At 43.0% G+C, this 12,500-nt stretch overlaps 1 protein-coding gene across 1 annotated transcript in view; it reads right to left on the bottom strand.

Moving 5' to 3' along the window:
- Positions 1 to 2,526, bottom strand: part of LOC138960272 (uncharacterized) — a 3,466-nt gene extending 940 nt beyond the window's left edge. Inside the window, exon 1 of the mRNA XM_070332097.1 lies at positions 38 to 2,526. Within this exon, the coding sequence (XP_070188198.1) occupies positions 568 to 1,911 (1,344 nt within the window). The 5' untranslated portion in view covers positions 1,912 to 2,526 and the 3' untranslated portion in view covers positions 38 to 567. The remainder of the gene's footprint in view (positions 1 to 37) is intronic.
- Between the last annotated feature and the right edge of the window lie 9,974 nt (positions 2,527 to 12,500).

Genomic DNA, 12,500 nt, shown 5'->3' with positions numbered 1-12,500 from the left:
TGTAACACACACAACATAATATTTAATGATTACATACCACATCCTGGTTGTATTGAAGTAGCCATACATATCCCCTGCCGTTGATAACAGGTTTCCGGCATCTGCTCTACGCAAACAGACCCTACGTTCAACGAAGAACGGATTCGCTTGGAACGCAAGCTATCTTCCCTCGGCTAAAGGCAAAGAACGAATGAATAAAAAGGAGTATCTACGAGCTCGAATTTAGCTCTGAGTTCACCTTACAAAATACAAGCAAAACACACGTGAAATACCTGAGCACGAGCTCCACGAGACACCTGCAGTTAACCAGCGTCTACCTATGACAGGCGAAATAGAGGAACACAGGCGCTCCAATACAATACATTTAACCCCACAGCATAAGAGTATGCTAATATTAAAGCCGCTTGTGACAAACCCCCCTACTCAAACCGAACTACGGTTCGTCACAAAAATTCTACACAATGCGGCTGTAATAGTCTGCTCCGACGTTGTCGCATCCTCGGATTGCTCTGATGCGGAACGTGAATGTCTGAAGCAACAGGGCCCAGCGCATCAAACTTCCGTTCGTCATCTTGGTCTTCTGTAGAGGTTGAAGGGACTGGTGATCAGTCTGTAGCGATTCTCTCTCTCTGAGACTGTCAATGTGCCAACACGGTCGACAGCGATTCTCCGGAAAGGTTCATCTATGAGGGGCAACTTTCCAAGGTGAGCTTTGGGTAATCCTCCTTTGGGTAAAGCTCGACGGCCAACATCACAGGAATGAACATAACGCCTGATGTCGCCCTCCATCCCTGGCCAGTAGAACGAATGCCAGAGTCTATTCTTAGTTTTCTTTGTCTCAAGATGACCAGTCTTAGTAACATTGTGGTATCGTCTCAAAATACCCGAACGAAGAGTCTCGGGCACCACCACCTGACTGAAGGTCTTCTCCGTGGTTATGAAAAGGCGATGTAGGACGCCCTGTTTCCAAAGAAATTTCACTTTTCCTTTCTTCCCAGATGGTGTAGGGTTCCTCCCTTTTGCCAGCTCCCGCACCCTAGACAGAGTTGGGTCAAGCGTCTGTAGCTGGATCAACTTCTCTCTGGTAACACCTAGACCAGAGTCCTTCATCCGTAGGGTTTTAGGAGGTTCTTTTTCTCGCGTATTTTGGACTTGAGTAATGGCGGCTATCTTGACAGGTTGAGCTTTCGCCCGGTACACAGGAACTTCAAGAGTTTCTCCTCCAGGCTGAATGATCCGGTTTCCGATGAGTACGGGGTATGTTAGCTGGTCAGCCACAATAGCTACAACGTTCCCAGAGAAAAATGGGGACTCTAAATGTACGATCGTAGTAGGACAAGTCTTCTGAACGTTCCCTGCTGCGAAACGAATAGTTTGACTTCCCTGCTTGAGGTTACAGTCTTTTACCAGCGAGGAGTCAATAACCAGTCCGTCGGCGCCTGTGTCACGAAGAGCAGATACTTGCGATCCATTGATACTGACCGTGCATAAAGGAGTATACGAAAGTTGGCTACATGGGTCACAAAGGGTAGGTAACTCTGATGTGGCAGCAGTGGTTCCTGGCATCGTTACAACTGTTCTCACGTTGGTGACGGTCCTCACGTTGAAGGACGATGCTGAATGCGGGCAATTCCTACGGATGTGCCCAGTTTTACCGCAACCGTAGCAATTTCTCTTGGGAAAAGGGCCGTTGGGGTGGACGGGACTAACTGGGGCAGAGTCTTCCTCAGGATTTTCAATGTCCTTCGTGTTCTTCTCGACTCGACCAGTCGCAGTAACCGGGTTTTTCCTGGCTCTTTTTGATGCAGCAAACCTCTCAGCTAGTTCGGCGGCCTCGGTGACGTTCGCCGGTTCGCGCTGCCGGATGAAATCCGCGAGGTCCCCAGACACATGGTCCATCAGGTGTTCCATCAGTAGGAGGTCTCGTATTCCAGCATAGGTCTCCTCTTTCTTCGCGGCTTTCCTCCACCGTTCAAACCAGATTCGAAGACGGGTAGCAAACTGTATAAACGTCTCCTCTCCCCTTTTGGCCGCGAGTCGAAACTTAGAACGATACGAGTCAGCCGTCCAGCGAAAAGATCCTCTAAGGGCGTCCACAATGACATCAAAGTTTCCCGCATCCTCAGCTGGCAGTTCCAAGTAAACATCGGCAGCAAAACCTTTCAGGAGGGCTCCCAGCCGAGCTCCCCAGTCACTCTCCCTGTCCCAGCCACTGAGAGTTGCTGCTCTCTCGAATCGTCCTAGGAAGGTGTCGAGATCCTCTTTGGCTTCATCAAATGGATCTATTTTCAGACGAACTGGTTCAATAGCCCTACTACGAGAACTTGAAGTAGTCTCTTCTCTCCTAGTCTTTTCTATCTCTGCACGAACTCTTTCTTCTTCCAGTTCAGCTAGACGTCGGCGGCGGTCGTTTTCTTCCTCTTCTCGAAGTACTTTTCTTCTGATTTCTTCTTCCTCCCTCTGAAGTCTTCGTTGAGCATCCTGTTCCTCCCTCTGAAGTCTTCGTTGAGCTTCTTCTTTTCTCAGTTGAGCTTCTCCTTTTCTCAGTTGAGCTTCCTCTTCTTCTTGAAGTAGTCTTCGTTGAGCTGCTTCCTCTTCTTGAAGTAGTCTCCGTTGAGCTGCTTCCTCTTCTTGAACGTATTTTGCTAAAGCAGCCCCTGATCGAACGCCCAAAGCACGTCCCCTAGCGGCTATAATTTCTTGAGCTGACGTGAGGGAACTAGATTTTTCAATAGGGTCAACAGCAGCTCCATCCATATGCTTTGGCGTGGTAAGTGTCATACGGGGTGGAGAATTACCATGATCAGGGGTAGAAAAACTTGCCAGAGCGGCATTGCGAGATTTAGATCCCGACATGATTTCTCACCAAATGTAAAAGGGTTAAGTCGCCAACTATGGAAAAGCAACCTAACTACTTCACAACAAAATTCTGAAGCAAAACATCTCAATCTACAACATTTCCAGACAAATTACAACAGGGAAAAATGCTATAAACAACGTCGAGACATGTACCCAGCACCGGCTAGTATTCACAGGTGGCCGCTGTGAAAATCAGGTTAAGCCTTAGCACGTACAAGCATGTTATTCAATCATCCCTATTCAAAAATCAAACCTGACAAGACGGTACAAACAAACAGACGAACAGAGCAAAATCATAGGTGACGATGTAATAATAAAGAATCCCGGACGAGCCCCCATTTGTCACGCACACATGCACAAAACACGCACGCAGTCTGTCATCCACGACTCAAAACAATCTTGCTCTTCCGACCACAAAACACAAGTTGACACGAACAGTAGATTAAGGACGTTTCTTACAAACAATCAATTATACATAACATAAATACACGCACAACACTATCTAACTATACCAATCTTTCTTTCGGCAATATCCACAACAACAACAAAGATCAACCAGCGTTAAAGCCTATAACAACAAAGAATAATTATTTAGAAACTTTCATACCTCTCACTTTCGCTCAGTTCATTATGACGTTATAGCTCCTGCACGTTTAGCTGTTAGGACGGGCTAAGGCTAATGTTACCGTGCTTGCGTATCCGAAATCGTTCATGAACCGGAGTCAACGAGGCCGTGGTGCGAAGCGACAGGAGTCATCGGTGACGTCGAGTCCTTGCCAGGCGAGCAGTGCCGTCGTCGAAAGTGGAGCGGCAGACATCATCAGTCTCCTCAGTAGTAGGCCAGTTCAGAGTAGCCTCCGCATGGTGAAATACAACAACCTGGAATGGTGAACGCAAGACTTAGTTCACGGTAACAGTAACATCGCCCACCCGTCCTTATAACTTAACAACCAAGTGCAGGATTAAATGGACATAATTCTCTACTCTCACTCTCATGCATCTCGAACACACATACCAACGGACTTATACATTTAATTCTGCTAAGTATGAAGTCCAACGAATAATACCAAATTCATTCTATCAACAAAACTGTCCACCACTCCCCTTTCAACCAAAACATATTCATTCAACAACATACCAAACCATTCCCCAAAACAAACTCACAAATTCATACCGTTCAAGTACAAAGTTACACACGCACGTGCACACTATACATTCCGCCATCTTGGATTGACCGGTTTTCAGAAGTCAATAAGCAAATCTAAACCTGAGAATAATTTAACTGTAACACACACAACATAATATTTAATGATTACATACCACATCCTGGTTGTATTGAAGTAGCCATACATATCCCCTGCCGTTGATAACAGGTTTCCGGCATCTGCTCTACGCAAACAGACCCTACGTTCAACGAAGAACGGATTCGCTTGGAACGCAAGCTATCTTCCCTCGGCTAAAGGCAAAGAACGAATGAATAAAAAGGAGTATCTACGAGCTCGAATTTAGCTCTGAGTTCACCTTACAAAATACAAGCAAAACACACGTGAAATACCTGAGCACGAGCTCCACGAGACACCTGCAGTTAACCAGCGTCTACCTATGACAGGCGAAATAGAGGAACACAGGCGCTCCAATACAATACATTTAACCCCACAGCATAAGAGTATGCTAATATTAAAGCCGCTTGTGACACCGCCTATGGCCAAAGTGATCCGGGTTCGATTCCCGGCATGTGTGGTCTATGTTTTTTGTGTGTTTTTTTTTTAATTCTTGTTTACTATTGTTTATTATTTTACTCTAATAATTTTTTTAATTGTGTAAAATAAAATAAAAAATTTTAAATCCACGTGCACAAGACAAAAACTTTCATACTGGGGGAGCGAGCCAGTCTGAAGAGTACTCGGGTCCAGTGCCAGCGTTTTTACATTTAGTCAAGTTTTGACTAAATGTTTTAACGTAGAGGGGGGAATCGAGACGAGGGTCGTGGTGTATGTGTGTGTGTGTGTGTGTGTGTGTGTGTGTGTGTGTCTGTGCGTGTGTGTGTGTAGAGCGATTCAGACTAAACTACTGGACCGATCTTTATGAAATTTGACATGAGAGTTCCTGGGTATGATATTCCCATACTTTTTTTCATTTTTTTGATAAATGTCTTTGGTGACGTCATATCCGGCTTTTCGTAAAAGTTGAGGCGGCACTGTCACGCTCTCATTTTTCAACCAAACTGGTTGAAATTTTGGTCAAGTATTGTTCGACGAAGCCCGGACTTCGGTATTGCATTTACATGCGAAAAATAAAGCAAGACGCTTTAAAAATGCGTTCAATGAACATGAAAAAAGAGTGCTTTTAATGAATATAAAAAGACAATAAAAAAGGAATGCAAGTTGTATCATAATGAGTTCGTTAAAACTTTGAGAAAGTTAAGAAGTAATGACCCGAAAGCATACTGGAATCTTCTAAATAAAAATAAAAATAAAAAAAATAATTCCAAAACTAACTATCCAACTTGTTCGGAGTTTTTCGAACATTTCAATAAACTACAAGAGTGTGATGAAAATGAAATGGAGGATAGTAATGAACCTTTAAATGAAGCAAGTAATGAATTTCTTAATGCGCCTTTTACAAAGGAGGAAGTTATCAAATGTATAGACAAGCTGAAAAACAATAAGGCATGCGGTCAAGATAAAATAATTAATGAGTATTTAAAAGCGTCACATGATCGAATGATTGATATTTAGTCAAGTAGCTGTCGAACTCACAGAATGAAACTAAACGCAATGCAACGCAGCAAGACCGTATACTCGTAACATCGTCAGTCCACCGCTCACGGCAAAGGCAGTGAAATTGACAAGAAGAGCGGGGTAGAAGTTGCGCTGAGAACGATAGCACGCTTTTCTGTACCTCTCTTCGTTTTAACTTTCTGAGCGTGTTTTTAATCCAAACATATCATATCTATATGTTTTGGGAATCAGGAACCGACAAGGAATAAGATGAAAGTGTTTTTAAATTGATTTCGACAATTTAATTTTGATAATAATTTTTATATATTTAATTTTCAGAGCTTGTTTTTAATCTAAATATAACATATACCGAAGTCCGGGCTTCGTCGAAGATTACTTGACCAAAATGTCAACCAATTTGGTTGAAAAATGAGAGCGTGACAGTGCCGCCTCAACTTTCACGAAAAGCCGGATATGACGTCATCAAAGACATTTCTCAAAAAAAAAGAAAAAAACATTCGGGGATATCAATCCCAGGAACTATCATGGAAAAATTCATAAAGATCGGTCCAGTAGTTTGGTCTCAATCGCTCTACACACACGCACACACACACACACACACACACACACACACACACACACACACACACACACACACACACACTTTGGTCATTAAAAATCTGAAAATTGTAAAAAACAAAAAAAAATTTTATAAAACGATTCAAATTTACGTTCATCTTATTCTCCATCATTTTCTGATTCCAAAAACATATAAATATGTTATATTTGGATTAAAAACAAGCTCTGAAAATTAAACATATAAAAATTATTATCAAAATTAAATTGTCGAAATCAATTTAAAAACACTTTCATCTTATTCCTTGTCGGTTCCTGATTCGTGAAAGCGAAATTACAACATTTAGTCAATCTGTCGAACCCACAGAATAAAACTGCACGCACTGCAGTGTTTTCAGCCGGGTCACGAGAATAAAACAGCTTCGTCAATCCACGCGGCAAGGAAGTCGCTCAATTTTTGCGTGCAACACGAAGTAAACAGACATGCAAGAATAGCGACGGGTTCAAGTTTAGGTCGCTCCAGGAGAAAAATTCTTGTGGATGTTGGCCTTTAACGCCCAGCCGACCACGAAGGGCCATATCAGGGCGGTGCTGCTTTGACATAATTATATCGTGCTGCTCCACACACAAGACAGAAGTCGCAGCACAGGCTTCATGTCTCACCCAGTCACATTATTTTGACACCGGACCAACCAGTCACTATCGTTAGGTGTTATATAGAATTTCAGAAACTCTATATAGCTAACGACAGTTTCGAAACAGTTAACGATAGTTTCAAAACTCTATATAACAGTCAACGATAGTTTCAAAACCCTAGTAATATCAATTTGGCGCACCATAACATCGTTTCAAAGTGGCGCATGGCCCTTACATTCTTTTGACAGGAATATAGTTACGGAGCCTTTTTGAGCCCATCGTTGCAGGTGCGTGTCAATTACGTTACAGCAAATGTATCTTACAGGCTCTTAGTCTTCTTAACGTGAGAACAAGCTTTAGCCTTCTAAAGAGGTACGTGGGCAAACACGCTTTAGGTTCCTGTTGTGTTTTGGTTTCTGTGTTGGTGTTAAGTGTAGCCTATGCGATGCTAACGTTTGTCTGTCTGTGCGTGCGTGCGTGCGTGCGTGCGTGCGTGCGTGCGTATGTATGTATGTATGTATGTCTGTGGTAGAAACTTTAACATTTGACTGAACACCGAAATACTAATTTTACCTGGTTATTATTCAAGCAATAGCTTCAAAGTATTGAAGCAATGATCAACATTTCGTCGGCACGTATGTAGTTAAAGTGTGTATCCAAAGAAAATGGGTGGTGGGGTGGGTGGTTTTTTTTTGGAGGGGGGGGGGATAAAAACAGCTGACTGGTTTGTGTCGTGTGTGGTATGTAGACCAGGTCAGGGGTCAAGGTTAGGTCAGATCGCGTGAAGGATTGTGGGATAGATACAGTTATCACCGAGCTGCATTTCGCCGATTCGGAGAAGACGACTCATGATTTCACATTGTTCGGTTTCGTAGCTCCAGAAAAATAGATAAAGAAGATACCAAAGGAGATTTCCTGCAGGTTAATCTGCACAGCGTGTTTCCAGTGTCTGCGCGAGGAAGCGCTGTCGAAACCGCAGTGTCGATCTGGTCATCTCAGGCAGTCGTGTTCCCGTAAGTACGCTACAGACAGACAGATCTAGATCTAGTGTCTCGCACTCTTGCACCGTGTCACCTATGCTTACTGTGTGTGTGTATGTGTGACGGAGTGATTGAGTTTGTGTTACTGTTTGTCGATTTCTTACGTGAGTCTTGAAGGCTTCGCCTCTTGTTTTGTTTTTGTTCTGCTTCATGTGCTGCAGATAGCAATGCACGTACAGTTTATGGCGTGAATCTCTCTTGGTCTCTCTCTGTCTCTGTCTCTGTCTCTGTCTCTGTCTCTCTCTCTCTGTCTATGTCTCTCTCTCTCACTCTCTCTCTCTCTCACTCTCTCTCTCTCTCACTCTCTCTTTTTCTCTCTCACACACACACACACACATACACACACACACACACACACACACACACACACACACAGCATCGGTCACACGCACGACTCAATCGTTGAGATTCAATCGCGCGATTCAGTCTCAAGCCGATCGCATATCACATCGTAGGCCATTGACCTGTCACACGGTTAACGATAGACGAACAATTGACGAACGATAACTCCACGCGAGCGGGGCGGAAGTGACGTGTCACAGTGAACACGGCAAACGCGCTTTGCGAGAGCAGACGCTAAAATGTTCGAACATCGCTCTACCTTTCTGAAAAATACCTTTCAGCATTACGCCTTTGCGAGAAATAAAGTTCCCAGACAGTTGCAATTAATGTTTCCCGACCGCTGCACACGCCTAAAACGTCTCCTTTATATCTAAGTAAGAAACTGTTTTTCCAAAAAGTTTTGAATCGACAAAGAGACGCAGTCCACCACTGTCCACCATTATTTTACGTCACGGCGTGAAGGCTGCAACGACGCGTTCTGATTGGCTCTGCCCCTGCGATTGACTGACGACTGGGTCGCAGGAATAGAACAAGTTCTAAAGCTCAAAGCTACGAGGGAATCGCATGAGACTGAGTCGCAGACTTGTCGTAGCTATTTTCTGCGACTGATTCGCCCGTGTGACAGGGTAAATCGCGCGATTGAGTCGCGTGTGTGACGACCCAAAAACGTAACGTGTGTTTTTGCTCGAAGGGCGATCGCGGTCAGATTCCAGCCTCAACTCATGTTGTGTTTTACACAAATGTTAAAGGCACAGTAAGCCTCCCGTAAACCATCACATCTACTGTCAGGCTTTTACACACAGTACAAACACCCTTTCATGTAAACACTCACCCCTTGAGAACATCATAGGTGCCCTCCGTAAAGAGCGAGCAATTTTCAAAGAATTTATTTTTGTGTGGTTTATCTTACCCCTGAGCCATCGTGAACCCGTGTGATCCAGTTTCCCCTTTTCACAATGCAGTCGTCAGTTTGTAATTTGAATGCGGCTCGCTGTGAGCTTATCTGCAATAGCACGTTATTATGTACCTCTGACTATGCACGAAACAAACGGATGTGGTTCACAAGAACTTTAGCGATGGCTTTTGACTGTTCAGAGGAACTGGCGATAGGCATAAAACGTCGTCTGCAACGAGAACCACGACCTTGCGTGACCCTGCTTTTCTTTTTTCAAACTTTCAAAACTTCGAATTGTATTGATCTTGTCTTGATGAAATTATTTTTTTATGATTTAAGAATGTTTGTGTAACAAGCTGTCAATTTATTATTCATATTTTAAAAGTTAGGTCTAGCGCCAAAACGCACCACGGTCCGAGTGTGTGAGGAGACAATCCGCAAAATTAATTCTTTGAAAATTGCTCGCTCTTTACGTAGGGCACCTAGGATGTTCCCGTTTGGTGAGCGTTAAAATGGAAGGGTGTTTGTACTGTGTGTAAAAGCCTGACAGTATCTGTGATGGTTTACGGGAGGCTTACTGTGCCTTTAAGCTACGTATTTGGTCGCAGCGTTTTACACAAATTGTGTGTTGAGTCGAGATTGTTTTCTCGAAATGCCCGCTGAAAGGATTTAGTCACTTTTACGCTTTTACGAATAAGAAAAGGAATAACATAATTATTGTTGAAAACAAATGATCTGTCTGATGTTTACGCTTTCATAGCTGGTTTCTCTGCTGTTTCGTACTTAGCATAATTATGAAATTCTTGGCGTACGCTCAAAGTCCACTTAATACGGTTGCACCGGCCTGTTCCGTCAAATTTTGCTTTGAAAGCGCTTGAGTTGATTTATGAATACGTTCGTAATTAAACCTAGCACCAAACGCGCCGACGTAACCTCTCTTCCGGTTAGGGGTTCTTGCACCTGTTACGAGATGTTGATGCGGATAATTACACGCAACAGTGGTCGGGGTAAATTTATTGACGCTCTTCCAGGCTTATATGTTGTGGTTAGCTTTTTGTTACATTTAGTCAAGTTTTGACTAAATGTTTTAACATAGAGGGGGGAATCGAGACGAGGGTCGTGGTGTATGTGTGTGTGTGTGTGTGTGTGTGTGTGTGTGTGTGTGTGTGTGTGTGTGTCTGTGTGTGTGTGTCTGTGTGTGTGTCTGTGTGTGTGTGTGTGTGTGTGTGTGTGTAGAGCGATTCAGACTAAACTACTGGGCTGATCTTTATGAAATTTGACATGAGAGTTCCTGGATATGCTATCCCCGGATGTTTTTTTCTTTTTTTCGATAAATACCTTTGATGACGTCATATCCGGCTTTTTGTAAAAGTTGAGGCGGCACTGTCACACCCTCATTTTTCAATTAAATTGATTGAAATTTTGGCAAATCAATCTTCGACGAAGCCCGGGGTTTGGTAGTGCATTTCAGCTTGGTGGCTTAAAAACTAATGAGTGAGTTTGGTCATTAAAAATCGGAAACTTGTAATTCAAATTATTTTTTTATTAAACGATCCAAAAACAATTTCATCTTATTCTTCGTCATTTTCTGATTCCAAAAACATATAAATATGTTATATTTGGATTAAAAACAATCTCTGGTAATTAAAAATATAAAAATTATGATCAAAATTAATTTTCCGAAATCGTTTTAAAAACTATTTCATCTTATTCCTTGTCGGTTCCTGATTCAAAAAACATATAGACATGATATGTTTAGATTAAAAACACGCTCAGAAAGTTAAAACGAAGAGAGGCTATGCTATGAAGCACAGCGCAATCGCTACCGCGCCAAACAGGCTCGTCACTTTCACTGCCTTTTGCACTAGCGGCGGACTACGTTCAGTTTCATTCTGTGAGTTCCACAGCTTGACTAAATGTAGTAATTTCGCCTTACGCGACTTGTTTTGGTTTCCTTTGGGAAAGGGTGGGCGTAATACGAATACGAATACTTTATTATCTCATACAGAGAAATTTCAGTGTGGTGCACATTAAAAGACAAAACAAATAATAAGACAACAGATAAAAATACCATACGAAGCATACTACACTCGCGCACGCATATGTACACTAACAGGAATAGTAACATGATTCCAAATAGGTTAAAAGTTTAACGCTAAAAACTATCATTATCACAGGACTAGATATGTCATTGAACAATATTTATTGGACTCGGTGGGATTCCCCCTTGCTGTATGGTTAAAGTTAATTGATGACAGCAGAATCATGCCAACGCAATACCTGTAAGTCTTTGATCTTGGGTCAGTTCTTGGTCAGGCACAATTATAGATGCTCATTCATACACTGATGTGACTGCATGTCATTGCAGAATCAATCGACAGCGCCTTGCTTTAAGTGGCGGGAAGCATCTACCGCTATGGCTGCATGTTGTGCTCGTCATAGACCTCATAACGGTCGTTTAAAGTCACAATCTTTCTCGTGTAAACGATTGGGCTCACCATCTCCAGTCTGGCCAGGCTGTATATGGGATAAGACCATTCCTCTACTTGGATCCATACCAAACCACAACATCCTGACAGATTCCCGGGTTGGATTTGTTTTAAATGAATTAATTTTGCAAATTGACGTTAGGGTTTTTTCCCCTCAAAATTCTGTACAAAAGCCCAATCTGCACAGAAAGCATACAGGCTGGTGATTTATTGTATTTGTCCAAGTATGTGGGTGGTATTACCCCACCTCAAAGCCTGGTCGGATCTGAGAGGATTTAGCCGAACTGTTTTCACTTAGGACTGTGCCTTTAAAAGACACCACAAGTCTGTTGTATTCTCGTCAAAGGTCTCATAACATTAACAGGTCTCCTTAACTACTGAGGACTATAAGGAAGCAAGGGTGAACGGTCAATGACACTGCGCGGAGTCGCGTAAATAAACCTCACGCACGAAACAGCGCGAGTGGCTATTGTCAGCCTCATGGAAAGCAGACTCCAGTCAGCATTTGCCTGGTGAATGATGAATAATAAATCAAGTCAAATTAACAGTGATTGACTTTGATCAGTACCCACAGATCCTATGGGATTGCCCTTTTAGCGGCGCATTGGTGGCACGAAGAGTCCAATGGTTTGTGTGAAGTGACTGCTGTCACATGCAAAGACTGTTACTGGGTTTTAGGAAAGGTAGAGTGCTTTAGGTAAAGGCTGTGACTATTTTTGAAGTCCCTTTCTTGCAGTTGAGTTACCGTAGAACATCCCGGGGACTATATATATGTACTCATTTTGAGACATACAACCTCCGCTGCGTGCAAGTAGGACTCAGCAAGCAATCACCGATGCTGTGCGGGCGTCGTGCTCTACACTCTTTGGTCATGCATTATAAATGCACAGGTATTTTTTGTTAGCACAGAGCACGAGTTGTTTGCATGGTACATGGTCTGTGT

Source organism: Littorina saxatilis, linkage group LG2, assembly GCF_037325665.1.
Source record: "Littorina saxatilis isolate snail1 linkage group LG2, US_GU_Lsax_2.0, whole genome shotgun sequence".
Lineage (NCBI taxonomy): Eukaryota > Metazoa > Mollusca > Gastropoda > Littorinimorpha > Littorinidae > Littorina > Littorina saxatilis.
This window is presented reverse-complemented; position numbering and strand designations above follow the sequence as displayed.